Source organism: Mirounga leonina, unplaced genomic scaffold (assembly GCF_011800145.1).
Source record: "Mirounga leonina isolate KUSES-001 unplaced genomic scaffold, KU_Mleo_1.0 Mir_171, whole genome shotgun sequence".
Taxonomy (NCBI): Eukaryota; Metazoa; Chordata; class Mammalia; order Carnivora; family Phocidae; genus Mirounga; species Mirounga leonina.
In genome coordinates, this window is record NW_023270436.1 from 22,579,441 (window position 1) to 22,595,404 (window position 15,964).

The 15,964-nt window shown below is 38.2% G+C and overlaps 1 protein-coding gene across 11 annotated transcripts in view; it reads left to right on the forward strand.

Moving 5' to 3' along the window:
- Positions 1–15,964, forward strand: part of MTMR3 (myotubularin related protein 3) — a 141,819-nt gene that overhangs the window by 76,779 nt on the left and 49,076 nt on the right. For all 11 annotated transcript variants that reach the window (XM_035017343.1, XM_035017345.1, XM_035017347.1 and 8 more), the window contains exons 2-3: positions 5,856–5,908; positions 10,889–10,973. In XM_035017343.1, the coding sequence (XP_034873234.1) occupies positions 10,971–10,973 (3 nt within the window). In that variant the 5' untranslated portion in view covers positions 5,856–5,908; positions 10,889–10,970. The remainder of the gene's footprint in view (positions 1–5,855; positions 5,909–10,888; positions 10,974–15,964) is intronic.

The window sequence follows — 15,964 nt, forward strand, 5'->3', positions numbered from 1 at the left end:
TTATAACATGGAGTTTAAGTGACAGTTTCTGGCAACTTACTGGGTTTTTGTTTTTCAAGGAGAAGATGGTTGTTTTTTGGTTAGGAAATTATAATATGTTAGCTGCTTATCTGTGCTCTACAGCTGGCAGAGGAATGTACACGGATCATGAATTTGCATTTGGATCCCTCAAAACTCACAGACATTACTTAGTGTTAGTGTTTCCAAAAGAGGTAGAGAAGACATGTAGAGTCAGTCCCTCTCTCTTTCTCTCTCATCATCTTGTTTAGAGATTTCACTGAACAAGGTCACTGACTCAATTTTATATTTACCTTTCCTTTTATCTTTTTCAAAGCATGGACCTAATAGGGGAGAAAAGTCATACTGAGGGCATTCAGCCAGGTGAGAATATTACAGTTGACATAAGAATTACAGCTCCCTTAAGGATAGGAACTTTGTTTTGTTCATTGCTGCATCATCCCCAGTGCCTGGAATTGTGCCTCCCACTCCCAAATATTTGTCAAAGAAATGAACCTCCACAGTGAACTTGTCATGGTAGGTGAGTGAAGTCATGCTTTTTGAACTCTTTGTTTCTGTTTTTATTTATAGTTGACTTCAGCAGCAAAGGTTTTAGAAAACCTGAGGTTTGGGCTTCTGTTCAAGGAATGAGACCAAGCCATAGTAGTTTTACTCAGCTGATAAGTGCTGGTGATTAAATCATCTCCCCACCATGGAATAATCCCACCCAGCATGCCACAGAGTCCTAGTGTGGGAAGGTCATATCATCCATCAGATACCTGGAAAAGTTATTAGGCATAAATAAGGAAACATGAAGAAACTATAAAAACTTGCCTAAAGTAGTGGCAGTTGGAAAGCCACTTAAAATTTAACATCTCTGAATTATTTTATATTGCTTCCACACTCAAATTTTCCTCTGTATCTATCTCTTTCTTTTTTTAAAGATTTTATTTATTTATTTGACAGAGAGAGACACAGTGAGAAAGGGAACGCAAGCAGGGGGAGTGGAGAGGGAGAAGCAGGCCTCCCGCGGAGCAGGAAGCCCGATGTGGGGCTCGACCCCGGGACCATGACCTGAGCCAAAGGCAGACGCTTAACGACTGAGCCACCCAGGCACCCCTGTATCTGTTTCTTAATACGCAGTGCATGTGTAAGAAAAAGCATTTCTTGGGGCGCCTGGGTGGCTCAGTCGGTTAAGCATCTGCCTTCAGCTCAGGTCATTATCCCAGGGTCCTGGGATCAAGCCCTGCATCGGGCTCCCTGCTCAGCGGGAAGCCTGCTTCTCCCTCTCCCACCCCTCCTGCTTGTGTTCCCTCTTTCGCTGTGTCTCTCTGTCAAATAAATAAATAAAAATCTTTAAAAAAAACCCAGAAAACATTTCTTTTACATACAGTGAAAATAAAGGATTCCTTTAAAATTATTCAGTGTTGCATTCTTAAAGTTTTCAATTCTTAATTATCCTGCATTTGAAAGTGAAACAGGACTATATAAAACAGACCATTGTTTTTTTAAAGTTAAAATGTACACTAGCCAAAAAAGTGCTGCTTTAGCTCCCTGTGCTTACCCTCCCCCATCCAACATTTTAAAATGCCTGGCCTGAGTCTCTTAGTTTTCCTCATTAAATGATTCAATCTGATTAGTTTTTGTAGTTTGAATTCTTTTATTATATAAATGACCCGAATTGGTATGCCTCTTTGCCCTTTTGAAGCTGATAGGGTCGGTCCTTCCTTCCTTTCTGTTTTAAAAAAAAAAAAAAAAAAAAATTATTTGAGAGAGAGGGAGCAGGGGAGGGACAGAGGGAGAGAGAGAGAGAGAGAGAGAGGGAGGGAGGGAGGGATAAGCAGACTCCCACCTGAGCAGGGAGCCCGATGCGGGGCTTGATCCCTGGACCCTGCGATCATGACCTGAGCCAAAGGCAGACGCTTAACCAACTGAGCCACCCAGGTGCCCTGATGTGGTACTTCTTTAAATATATTCAGTATATATTCAGAGTCACCCAAACCTAACTGCTGTTACTCTGTGAGATATGTGTATACATGACTGTATCATGGAATACCTGCTGCTATCATTGGCAGGTAGCTTATGGCACCAGAGAGCTGCTTTCAGACCCACCTCTGCGTGGCCTTTATCTGGCAAATAGTCCTAAGAGGCATGGGCAATTTTTTGTTGTTGTTGGTGGTGGTGTTTCACAAAATGACATCCTTGTTTCCAACCAAGTAGTTGTTTGATTGTGGTTATTGGGAAGAAGAGTCATGGCCAGCATTGAAGCAGACCTGCCTGAACCTTTTTGTTGAAACTGCCTGTTGTTTGGTGTGTCTGTTGGAACTTTACACCCTGTGGAAACTTTACACAAACATTTCTGTATTGACGGACTTCTCATATGTTTGACAGAGTAAATTATCAAGTAATTTAAAACATGTCAAATGATTTTTATAGTAGATACAGTGATTTCCTTGAATTAAATTTAGCACCTTGAATTAAATAAATTCGTTATTACCCCTAGACTTGAACTGTCTCTTGAATTTAATCCTTCCATCCTCCACCTGCTGGATATACATCTACTTAACATTGCTTCCTTGGGACTACCTTTCATTTCTTTTGCTTTTCTTTTTTTTTTTTAAGCTTATTTATTTTTAAGTAATCTCTATACCCATTGTGGGGCTCAAACTCATGACCCTGAGATCAAGAGTTGCATGCTTTTCTGACTGAGCCAGCTAGGCATCCCACCTTTCATTTCTTAATGATACTGTCCTTTTTCCACTCACTGCAGGCCTTAACATTTTGGAGTTATCTTTGACAACTTGCTCTGCCTCTTTTTTTCCTCCATTTCTAATCAATTACTAAGCTCAGGAAATTAATGCTTTTATTCACTTTGATGTCTTCCTCTGCATTTTCTTTTTTTTTCTTTTATTTTTATTTATTTATTTTTTTAAAGATTTTATTTATTTATTTTGACAGAGAGATAGACAGAAGAGCACAAGGAGAGGGAGTGGCAGAGAGGGAGAGGGAGAAGCAGGCTCTGCACTGAGCAGGGAACCCGATGCGGGACTCGATCCCAGGACCCTGAGATCATGACCTGAGCCGAAGGCAGACGCTTAACCATCTGAGCCACCCAGGCGCCCTTCCTCTGCATTTTCACTACAGTTGAGATATTAGGCTGTTAGCAGTTCATATCTGAACTACTAGTCGAGGAACATCCTAAGTCAGTTTTCCCCTCCAGACCAATATACTTGCTGCTTGTTGCTGTTTAACACCACCACTTTTGTGTTATTATTTTCCTGCGTATAAAGCTCTTGATTTCATGCCATTGAATTAAATCTGACTCCTTAGCCTGGCATTGAAGGCCCACAGTTGTGTCCTGCCTTTCTAGTCTTCTCTGCTTGAACTCTCTCTTGATATTCTGACTTCTACTTCTCAAAAATGTCATGCTTTCTTCCTACTGTGGTATTAATAGCCATTCTCTCTTGAATTATCCCTGTCCTTTTTTTTTCTTTATTTAGATCCCACCCATTCTATAAAACCCAGTTGAAATTCTTCATCTGTTGTGAAGCTTCCCTGCACTGTCCCTCATCTGAACTCTGAGCACATGCAGGTCATTGAACATTGTAGTACTCTGACACTTGAACTATGTTTCATCATTTCTTGTTTGTAATACTTTTTAAGTGAAATGTGTCTTCACATACATTATTTCATCTGTTTTTTGTTTTTTGTTTTTTTTTAAATCAAAGAGACTGAGCATCTCTTCTTTTTAACAAATGATTCTTTATTATCCTAAAGTAAAAATCATAGGTAGTGGGTACCTGGGTGGCTCAGTCGGTTAAGCGTCTGCCTTTGGCTCAGGTCATGATCCCAGAGTCCTGGGATCGAGGTCTGCATTGGGCTCCCTGCTCAGTGGGGAACCTGCTTCTCCATCTCCCTCTGCCTCTTCCCTCTGCTCATGCTCGCTCTCAAATAAATAAATAAAATCTTAAAAAAAAACGTAGATAGTGGGGTGCCTGGGTGGCTCAGTCGTTAAGCGTCTGCCTTAGGCTCAGGTCATGATCCCGGGATCCTGGGATCGAGCCCCGCATCGGGCTCCCTGCTCAGCGGGAAGCCTGCTTCTCCCTCCTCCACTCCCCCTGCTTGTGTTCCCTCTCTCGCTGTGTCTCTCTCTGTCAAATAAATAAATAAAATCTTAAAAAAAAAAAATCGTAGATAGTATAATGTATCTACTGACATAACTAAAAAGGAAAAAATTGTAATATGTATTTCAGTATTCAAGTGCTTAGCCAAAATTACACTCTAGCAAGAAAAGGTCCTGCAGATTTACAGACCTCCCAACTTTTCTTCTGTATTGTGTTGTACCTTTTAAAACAATAAGACTAAACTCGATACTTAATATGGTTTGTATCTCAAGTTGTAAATTATGAATAGCTTTATTTCCCATATAGTAGTATGTGGTTAATATGGCCTCTAAGTTACAAAATTTAAATTAAAAGTTATGGGAGACAAAAATCCTACTTATAAAATGGTTTAAAACACTTTATCGGGGCTGCCTGGGTAGCTCAGTCATTAAGCATCTGCCTTCGGCTCAGGTCATGATCCCAGGGTCCTGGGATCAAGCCCCACATCGGTCTCCATGCTAAGCGGGAAGCCTGCTTCTCCCTCTCCCACTCCCCCTGCTTGTGTTCCACCTGTCACTGTGTCTCTCTCTCTATCAAATAAATAAAATCTTAAACAAAACAAAACAAAACAACACTACATCATTGCATATTTAGCCTCCTTTTTATGGTTCTTAGTTAAAATTTTTTTTTTCTGGAAGTTATGGATGTAATGTGCTATGTTGACTGATTCCTTAATTTTAGGATTTTAATGTTTTATTGTTTTGGGGTTTTTTTTGGATTTTTTTTTTTTGGATTTTAATGTTTTATACAGTTTTGTTTATTTATGTGATTTCATGTCATGTAACAGACCAAAAGAATGAGTTGTCTGCAAATACTGAGAGAAATCATTACAAAGGAATCAGGTTATGGGGCACCTGGGTGGCTTAGTTGGTGCTCAGTGGGGAGTTTGCTTGAGATTCTCCCTTTCTGTCTCCCTCTGTGCCCCCCCTGCCACTTGCTCACACATGCGTGTGTGCACGCTCTCTCAAATCTTTAAAAAAAAAAAAAAAAAAAAAAAAAAAGTCGAGTATGTATTTTATCTCTCTAAAGGTCAGATTGTTGCTGAGTTGTGACAAGAATTATTTGTGTTTAGACCATACTCCTTCCGCCCTTATCTTTTTCTTACACCTAAAAGATCGCTTGGTAGGGATGCCTGGGTGGCTCAGTCGGTTAAGCATCTGTCTTCGGCTCAGGTCCTGATCCCAGGGTCCTGGAATCGAGTCCTGTATCGGGCTCCTTACTCAGCAGGGAGGCTGCTTCTCCCTCTGCCTGCTGCTCCCCCTGCTTGTGCTCTCTCTCCTTTCTGTGTCTCTCTGACAAATAAGTGAATAAAATCTTTTTAAAAAAAGCCCCAAGAGTAAGTCTAGATCTCTGATCTTCGTTTTTTAAAGTACTGGTGCCTGTAGTGGCAAAGGTTTAGCTTAGAAACCATCAGAAATGATGATTGATTGAAGAAAAACCCTTAAATAGAGTATGTGTAGCTTCTTGGAAAGTTCCGTCTGTATAGTTCTGTAGTTTCTAAAAGCATGATGACGCCTGATTGGGCTCATTTTGGGCAATTAAACATTCTAAAATCCGTTGACTAGTCAACATTATAACAATTTAAAAATAATATATTGTCACGGCATTCTAACTTACAGAAGTGTTGTGGGGAGATTTAAGTGGTTTAACTTTATTCTTAGGATATTTGTAAAACTGCTGGTTTTTCTTTTGCAGATTGACTTGTGAAACCTTCTAATAGAGAAACTTCTTGGGACAAACTTCACTTGGTAAGTTTGTCATACCCCTCCCCCCACTTTGTGCTGTTTTGAGCAGTAGAAACTAATTTACAGATTAATTGTGGGGGGTCTGTTTGTCCATGTACACAATTATTTAGATGAGCTTTTGTATGTTCATTTTAATGTCAGATCTCTAAATATTTTTTTTTTCACTAGGGTCAAGGCAGATTATTTTTTCCATATATAATTTGCTATACTTGGAAACTTGTATTTAAGTTGAAATTAAATGAGTTGTAGCCCTAATATTTTGTTTAGAATAGACAGTTCTTAACAACATGGAATTCTTTTAAATTGAAACTTGATTCTTTTTTTTTAAATTTTATTTTATTATGTAATGTTAATCACCTTCTTTTGAGTTTTCTTAACTTGTTACATTATCTATATAAAAAGGCCTCATTACTAGACTTAGTGGTACTAATGTGACATTTAAGTAGAAAAAAAGAACTAAAAAATTTAACCCTGTCCCCAATGTGGTTATTAATCCCAGTTCTTCTTTTAACAGACTTATGTGTATCCATGACAATTCAGTCGTCATTACTGCCTCTTGTCTGCCATTGGTTTAATTTAGGAAACTATAATTTTATTGAAAAGAGAAGTTGTTGCTTTAGTTTTAACTTTTTAGATCCACATCAATACCTTGTTCTGCAACCTTAGCTTGACATTGCCTCCAGAATAAGGATCAAGCTCATTACCATGGCATTTTAGGCTCTTTACAAGTGGGCTTTAAACATTTCCCCCATACACCTAGGGCACCTTTTGCTGTAGTCATATTGACCTATTTTCCTATTTCTCAACTGTTAAACTCAGTTGTTCCAAAAAGCCTTCCCTGAGTGCCCAGACCAGAATCCATTTCTGTCTTTTGCATCCTCATAGAGTTCTGTTTCTGCATCTCTTTTCACATTCTGCCTTATTAGTTACCTGTTTGTTGTCCCCACAAGATTATGAACACCTTGAAGGCAAAAACTATGTTCATATTTGAATTTTCAATTCACAGAGACATTTCCAGAATCCTGGGATATAGGACTTCTCACTATAATTTGATTTTAAGTAGGATTTTTGTTTTTGGTGGGTGTGGGTGTTTGGTAAGAATAAGGAAGAATAGATTTTGTGCCATCTGTTTAATTTAGAAAATTATCATCTAACTTTTAATCGAATTTAGTATGGATTAGTTATAATCTTGATTCAGGGTACTGTTTTTTTCCTTCTTTCTGTATAATGAAGGAATTATATATACTATGACCTTATAGTCTGAGTTGCTCAGTATCTTACTTGGTTGAGTTATTGTTTGTGAGTGTAAGTTTTAGTTATTGAGAAAGAAATTGGGTAATTTCTGCTTTATAGGTGCCTGAAAGATGAGGTAGATATTTTACTTTTGTAAAGATTTCTCAGAAGTTGCATCTATGGGGTGGTACTGATGATGGAGCCCAGAGAAGCTTGCAGATCCTAGCTGTCAAATTCTCATGCATATATTAAGAAAAGAGCAGTCATTTGTCTTTGATGCTTAGAATAAGAATCTTATCCTTTATTTGGCCCAGTGGGTCCACATTAGACCTTTAAAGAAGGAAATGTAATCCTAATGTATTACTTGGCTCTGCAGGTTTAATTTTTACATTGGCATAATAATGTAAGTGTTCACTGATTTTTAATTTTAGAATCATTATTGACTTGAGATGAGTCATCTAAGACCTATATTTGCAAAACAATGAATTAAAGTGTTACTTTTTTTTTTTTAAGATTTTTAAAATTTATTTATTTAGGGGTGCCTGGGTGGCTCAGTTGTTGGGCGTCTGCCTTCGGCTCGGGTCATGGTCCTGGGGTCCTGGGATCAAGCCCCACATCGGGCTCTCTGCTCAGCAGGAGGCCTGCTTCTCCCACTCCCACTCCCCCCTGCTTGTGTTCCCTCTCTCGCTGTCTCTCTCTCTGTCAAATAAATAAAATCTTAAAAAAATAAAATAAAATTTGTTTATTCATGAGCAACACAGAGAGAGGCAGAGGAAGGAGCAGGTTTTCTGTGATTATTTAAGAGATTATTTTGTTCTTAGGAAGTATATACTAAAGTAATAAGGTGTACAGAGAGGCATGGTTATTTATTTCTTAAAAGGATTTCATTTCTTAAAAAGATTTATTTATTTTAGAGCAAGAGAGAGAGAGAGAGAGAGAGAGAAGGGTGAGAGGGGCAGAGGGAGAGGGAAAGAGTCTTAAGTAGACTCCATGCTGAGCGTGGAGCCCAAGGCAGAGCTCAGTCTCACTACTCTGAGATCACGACCTGAGCTGAAACCAAGAGTCACATGCTTAACTGACTGTGCCACCAAGCACCACCACAACTCTCTATTAAATGGTTTTGAAATAGGGGTCCCTGGGTGGCTCAGTTGGTTAAACATCTGTCTTCAGCTCAGGTCATGACCTCAGGGTCCTGGGATCAAGCCCCTCGTCGGGCTCCCTGCTCAGCGGGGAGTCTCCTTCTCCCTCTCCCTCTCTCCACTTATGCTTTCTGTCTTTCTCTCTCTCTCAAATAAATATATAAAAGTTTCAGAAATAAGTAACTGTGTATGGACACACGTACTTTGTGTGTGTGTGTGTGTGTGTGTGTGTTAAAAAATAGGACCTTGGTGGGAGCTATCCTATCCAAGTTCTATGTATGTAATGGACTATCTTAGTTAATGATTTAAAAGGTGCTTATTTCTCTATGTCAGTAACTATATTAAGCACACCATATGCATTATCCTTTAGCCCTCACAAGTTTTTCATGTAGTTGTTAATTTTTATTTATAGATGAAGAAACAGGCTTGGAGAGGTTAGTATGACTTCCTCTCAAGGTCATAGAGTTAGTAATATGGCAGACTCAGAACTCGCGTCTCATCTCCCTTTAGAGCCATTGCTCTATACCTCTTGTTTTTTTTTTTTTTTTTATTAATTTACTTTAGAGAGAGAGAGTGTGGGAGTGGGGCGAGGAGCAGAGGGAGAGGGAGAGAATCCTCAAGCAGTCTTCCTGTTCAGTGCAGAGCCCAGCGCAGGGCTTGATCCCAGGACCCTGAGGTCAACTTGAGGAGAAATCAAGAGTCCAACCCTAACCGACTGAGCCACCCAGGTGCCCCTTCATTTCTTTTCTTTTTTTTTTTTTTTAAGATTTTATTTATTTATTTGACAGAGACACAGCGAGAGAGGGAATACAAGTGGGGGAGAGGGAGAAGCAGGCTTCCCTCTGAGCAGGGAGCCCAATGTGGGGCTCGATCCCAGTTCCTCGGAATCATGACCTGAGCCAAAGGCAGACGCTTAACGACTGAGCCACCCAGGTGCCCCTTACTAAGTTTTTTTTTTTTTTTTCCCCTTACTGTTTTTTTGATTGAGGTCAATATCTTCACACTGTGCCTTAGATTAAGTGAAAACCTTTTATGTAGTATTATTCTGAGTTTCTTCTTTAAAACACTTCTTTGTAAAAGTTTATTTTCCTAATTACAAATGTAAAGTAATTCTAAAAGTATAAAATCTAAAAGTCCCCAGGGCGCCTGGGTGGCTCAGTTGGTTAAGCGTCTGCCTTCGGCTCAGGTCATGATCCCAGGGTCCTGAAATTGAGCCCTGCATCGGGCTCCCTGCTCAGCGGGAAGCCTGCTTCTCCCTCTCCCACTCCCCCTGCTTGTGTTCCCTCTCTCCTGTCCCTCTCTCTGTCAAATAAATAAATAAAATTCTTAAAAACAAACAAACACTAAAAGTCCCCACTTCCACTTCTCTTTCTTAGAGGGGTAACTATTGATAAAAATTCCTGTATCATTTTTCTGTGTGTGTACAAACATGCTTCAGAATTAATACAAGTAATGCGTATGTGTATTTTTAATTTAACCTTTTAAATTACAGGACATTGACACTTCTACCAAGTTGCAGTGGGAATTAGTCTTTAGAAACCATACTATAGATGCTTAGAATGCAATTTATTGCTGCTGGATTAGTCCCATAACTTTCTTGCTGTAAGATTATTTTTAGTGTTTTATGAAGAGTTTGATTATGTGCGCACTCTTTACATTTTTAAAAATTCTTTTTATTTTTTTTAAAGATTTTGTTTTTAAGTAATCTTTACACCCAGCGTGGGGCTCAAACCCACAACCCTGAGATAGAGTTGCACGCTCCATTGACTGAGCCAGCCAGACACCCCAGCTGCATTTTTTTAAATTGAGCTATAATTCACATCATATGAAACTTATAGTTTATAAGTTTATAGCTCAGGGATTTTTACAATGTATATAATGTTGTGCTAAACACCACTATTATCTAATCCTGGAACATTTTTATCACCCCGCAAAGATACCCTGTATCCATGAGCAGTTACTCCCTATTCCTTCTTCAACCTAATCCCTGGCAACCACTAATCTGCTTTCTGTCTTTATGGGTTTACCTGTTCTGGACATTTCATATAAATGGTATCATGTAATAATGGGGTTTTTTTGCCTGACTTTTTCACTTAGTATAATGTTCTCATAGTTCGTTCAGTATTTCAGTCCTTTTTATTATGTGACTTTTCAGATGAGCATAGAATATTGGGGCAATAAGGCAGTTTTTCCAAATTTTGCTTACTAAGCCAGTTTGGTTCTCACAGATAGGGAGATCCATTTTGAATATATAGATCAGCACAGAAACATCCTATAATATTATAAGAATATTGTTTTTGCATTTGCAGATTGGTTTTAATCTTTATTATTTCATCCATAGTTTATAACATTTTTCATATTACTGTCAGCCTTAGAAACATGAGTCTTTGCTACGTTTTTGCTCAAATAGGACCATGAGGATTTTCACAAAGGCATTATGGAGTTTGGATTTAACTAGTGGGAATTGGCTGGGTGATATTTAACTTGTTCTTGGGTGACTCTGGTCAGGTCTGCAGGTCCAAGTATGTGTAGTTCTTTAATTAGAATATGGCCAAGTAGGGAGAAAATTGCCAATTTTGTCCTTTTTTTTTTTTTTTTTTTCTTTTTAAAGATCCAGGTGTAAAGGAAAGAAAAGCCTTGCCAGACACTGAAGAAGGGAAGGGGATTTCTCCTCCTAATCTGGGTCTCCTGTCATGGTAAGTAAAAAGAAATAACAAGAAAATTGGAATTGAACTCTATCCTGAAATTAAGTGAACACTAATAGGTCCATACATTTTTGTTTTTGTAAATCATTTTACTTTTCTTTTCCTGAACTCTCTTCTTGTTACCTTTCTTTTTTTTTTTTTTTTTTTTTTAAAGATTTTATTTATTTATTTGACAGAGAGACACAGCGAGAGAGGGAACACAAGCAAGGGGAGTGGGAGAGGGAGAAGCAGGCTCCCAAGGAGCAGGGAGCCCGATGTGGGACTTGATCCCAGGACCCTGAGATCATGACCCGAGCCGAAGGCAGTCGCTTAACCAACTGAGCCACCCAGGCGCCCGTTACCTTTCTTTTATTGTTTATTTAGTAATAATGGAGCATTTTAGTGTTTTAAATGGTTTATTTAATCCTATGAATTAGATATTGTCTGTTACTTTTCAGTCAGGTAATAAATGGACTCAAGGCTAAAATTCGTGGTTCTTGGATTCTAGGTTTCTTAATCCTTTTCTAGGAAGCAAGATGTAGTGAAAACCGTGTGTGTGTGTGTGTGTTTAGAAGAATTATGATATGGTCATATACATATTCTTTATGAATTCACCTTTCTGGATAGAAGTAAATCCCTACCTTCCCCTTTCTGTGTATTTAAGACAGTATTTTTATCCCAAAGAAGGTGAAGCAGCTTTGCACACCTCCTGCCTACATCTTTGACTGGAAAGAGCATATAATGGATATTTCAGTGACTTGTAGGCCATTTAGGGCTCAGTCCAAGCAGAGAAGATGAGCAATGAGCCAACCACATTTCTGTCAGTCCTGAGCATATGTAAACAGTGCTTCAAGGCTTTTAAGAAATGGTGCTCTGTAATATTGTTCTGCTTCTGCCTTGTTATGTTTCCTAGATCCAAACTCTGTTTCATGCTGGCGCACAAAGAAGGAATTGAAAAGGCCATGTTAATTTCAAGCTTCATTAGGGACATGGGTTGAAAATGCTTTTTAAAATTAAAACCAACTAAAACACAACAGAAAAACTAGTTGTGCAGAAATGTCATACTAAAAGGAGGAGAAAGGTAACTACTTTCATTTTGAAGCTGGGTCAGTTTTTTCTTAGTTTGTGGGTATAACAACTTTTTGATAGATTGTATATCCAAACACTGATGAACTTTTAATATTATTTCTCTAGACTACAGTTTATTTTACTGGTTTTCCCATAGAGTTTTTAATGAATTGAAAAAGTGTTTGCCTAATATTTATATGGTATGTTTGCCAATGCTAATGAATAACAAGTGACAGCCTTATAAAAGCAGCTCTGTTCTGTACTGAGGGGTTGTCCTTTATTGTAGACCATGTAGCTAGCAACAGTGCAGTCCTCGTCCTGGTGCAGCTGGGGTCTCTGTTAGTGCCCTGTGGATAGTCTTCTGGTGCACTCGGAGAAGATTTTGTGTGCTGTAGTTGGGGAGCAGTATGGCCGTGTGTCTTTTTTTTTTTTTAATTTCTCATAAAGTAACATTATAACAAGTTTTTACAAATACTCATTGATAATTCTACTACCAGAACCCATGGTTGTATTCCTTTCTACCTACCTGTATTCCTTTCTACTGAATATTTTTTATGTATTTGGAATTAAAGCATAATTAAATTTCTATTTTGCTTATTTCACTAGAGGAATTAAACATTTTCCCGTGTTGATTCATTGGATTCCTAATGTTCATTTTACTAGCTGTATAACATTTTGCAAGTTGTTGAACCGTTGATTTAATTAATATCAATTAATTGGTATATTCTGTTTCAGCATTTAGGTCATATATACTTAATCATTATTTGTGTAGTGCATTCAGGAGTACTGAAATTTTTTTTGTTTTTTTTTTAAGATTTTATTTATTTGAAAGAGAGCACAAGCAGGGGGAGCGGCAGGCAGAGGGAGAGGGAGAAGCAGGCTCCCTGCTGAGCAAGGAGCCCGATGAGGGACTTGATCCCAGGACCTGGGATCATTACCTAAGCCAAAAAAGGCGGACACCTAACCGACTGAGCCACCCAGGCGCCCCAAATTTTCTTTTTAAAAATGTATACCTCTGTACTAATTTGAGTAACATCCTCTCTTATGCTTGTAAAGATTCTTAAATGAGATGGAAGTCTTTTTTGGGAGGTTAAGCATTAATAGAATATGTTTTCATGTTTTATGGAAAATCTCAAGCTTGTACAAAGAGAATAGTGCAGTGAACCATCATGTGCATCAATCCACTGCAGTAATCATTAATTCGTGGCCATACTTGTTTCTTCTGACTCCCTCACCATCAACTCTTGGATTATTTTGAAATAAATCCCAAGCGTTGTATCAAGAGAAATTTGTATTTTTGATGGCCTTCAATACCAGTCTTGAGAATAATGACTGGGGGAAAAAAAAAAGAATAATGACTGGAACTGACAATGAGACTGATAATTATTTTCATTTTTACATTTTGTCCAGTATTCCTACACATATTTTACTCTCAGTAGTAGTTTTTTTTTTTAAATTCTGGAACGTTGTATATGAATTTAGTTAATAGGCATTTTGACTTGTTGGCAGTCTCTGCTTCCTGTGTTCTTTAAATATTTATTTGTAATGTTGATTTCCCCTCTAAAGCATGGATTACCTTTCTTACCTACATAAGCCAATAGCAGAAACTAGCCTGGAACTGTGGTGACTAATCCCTTTTCAAGATTTTTGTAGGTAGCTCCACTGACCTTATGGAACTGGTAGAGGCTAAGAAGTGCCAGATTCCACAATGCCTGGTGTCCATCAGCAATACCAGGAAATCGACCATGTGGAATACATGCTCCCTAGTACTAATAAATTACTACTTGTAGCCTGGGAGAAATTTTGCAAGCCTCTTATGAGGCCAAGACTTTCTAGTCTGTTTCTTCCTACCCTTTTGTCTCCTTCCAGCTCCTTACTCTATCAACCATCTCAAGTTTGACCTTTTTTTACCCATGAAACTTAAAAACTATAATAAATTAGGCAGTTAATTCGACTTATGTGTTAGCCAAGTAATGTTTTTTGAAATACCATTCTTCTAGGATGTCAGTAACTTGTCCTAATGTTAATTAAGTCTTTGGTGATTAAATGCATATTTATGTACAAGGGGGAAATCAGCTCTAAAGCTTTATAGGTAACTTGAATTGAGATAGTCTTTTAAAAAGAGCCCTTATTTGACTATGAAAAAATATTACTTCATGATCTTGCCTTGCTGACTTAATTTTCTGTTCTCTTATGTTCGAAATGATTCATTCAATTTTCAGTTTTCATTGGCTACTTTGGTTATATACATTGGCATGGATTAGCACCCAAGTGAATGTGCCAGCAAGAATAGATTTGTAATGGCTTCTCATTTTTGGTTTTGTTTTTAGCTTGCCTACGTTATTTTAATTCTGTGCTATTTAAAGGTCAGTAAAAAACTAGGTCCGATAATCACTTGAAGAAATGAGTGCCTTTGTAAAATGATCTTGAAGAGAATAAAAGTTTAGGCCTATATATTTGTGTGAGTTAAAAAGTTAATGTGGTGCTGAGGAGGCATGTTTACAGTGTACTTTTATTACTTTTATGTAATAATTTTTTAAAGATTTTATTAGAGCTGGGGGAGGGGGAGACGGAAAGGGAGGAGAATCTCAAGCAGACTCCCCACTGAGCACAGAGCCCCATGCAGGGCTTGATCTCATGACCCCCCAGATCACAACCTGAGCCAAAATCAAGAATCAAATGCTTAACCGACTGAGACACCCAGGCACCCCTTTTACATAATAATTTTTAAAGCATTCCCCTTCATAGTGTTTCCTACCTCTCCCCTATTGCTTTATGAGAAAAATCTTCCTAAATTCAAGATTCCTCTTATCTTTTCTTAGTTTTAAGTGTAAACACTCAATGTTCTTTGAGTCAATAGCTAAAAAAAAAAAGGTAACACTTAGAGAAAAATGAGTTCCTTTCAAATATGACTGTATCCCTTGTTATTCCTTCACCCAGTCATTGACCTTGGAGGAAATGACTGAAGAGGAATAAAATGGAACATATTGACACAGATTTCTTCATCTAACAAGTTATTTTGGTGTTTATGGGAGTGGAGCCTTTGTACAAACCTTTGTATACCCCCAAGTAATTATATTTTTAGAGGCTCTAAGCTACATGATATCAACCTTACTAAAATATACTGCCTTAATTAAACTTTTTTTTTTGGTATAAGAAACTGAGTAAGTTTTTATACTTTTGCTTTTATAATTATTAGCCATAATTTCTTTTTTTTTTAAGATTTTTTTTTAAAGATTTTTTTTTTTTAAGATTTTTATTTATTTATTTGACAGAGAGAGACACAGTGAGAGAGGGAACACAAGCAAGGGGGAGTGGGAGAGGGAGAAGCAGGCTTCCCACGGAGCAGAGAGCCCGATGTGGGACTCAATCCCAGGACCCTGGGACCATGACCTGAGCCGAAGGCAGTTGCTTAACGACTGAGCCACCCAGGCGCCCCATTTTTTAAAGATTTTTAAAATTTATTTGACAGAGAGAGAGACAGCAAGAGAAGGAACACAAGCAGGGGGAGTGGGAGAGGGAGAAGCAGGCTTCCTGCCAAGCAGGGAGCCTGATGCGGGGCTCCATCCCAGGACCCTGGGATCATAACCTGAGCCGAAGGCAGATGCTTAATGACTGAGCCAGCTAGGCGCCCCTATCAGCCAAAATTTCTTAATTCATCATGGTGAATACCTCACAGCCCTAGGGATGTGACTATTAACACATGATTGTTTTCAAATATAAAAAACTTTATTTAATGATGACTGAAGTTTCATAAATTTTTTCTGGATTTCATGAACCATTTATAAAGTTGTTACAGTTTTATTTTTAGAACTTGAAGTCAATAATTTCTTTCTATATTTTAAATATCAAACCTTTAAAAGGCTCGTAAAATTCTTGTGCCTCAAAATAAAGTGGCTCCTTAGAGGGGATGGAATGGGCCCAGTCAGCTAGTA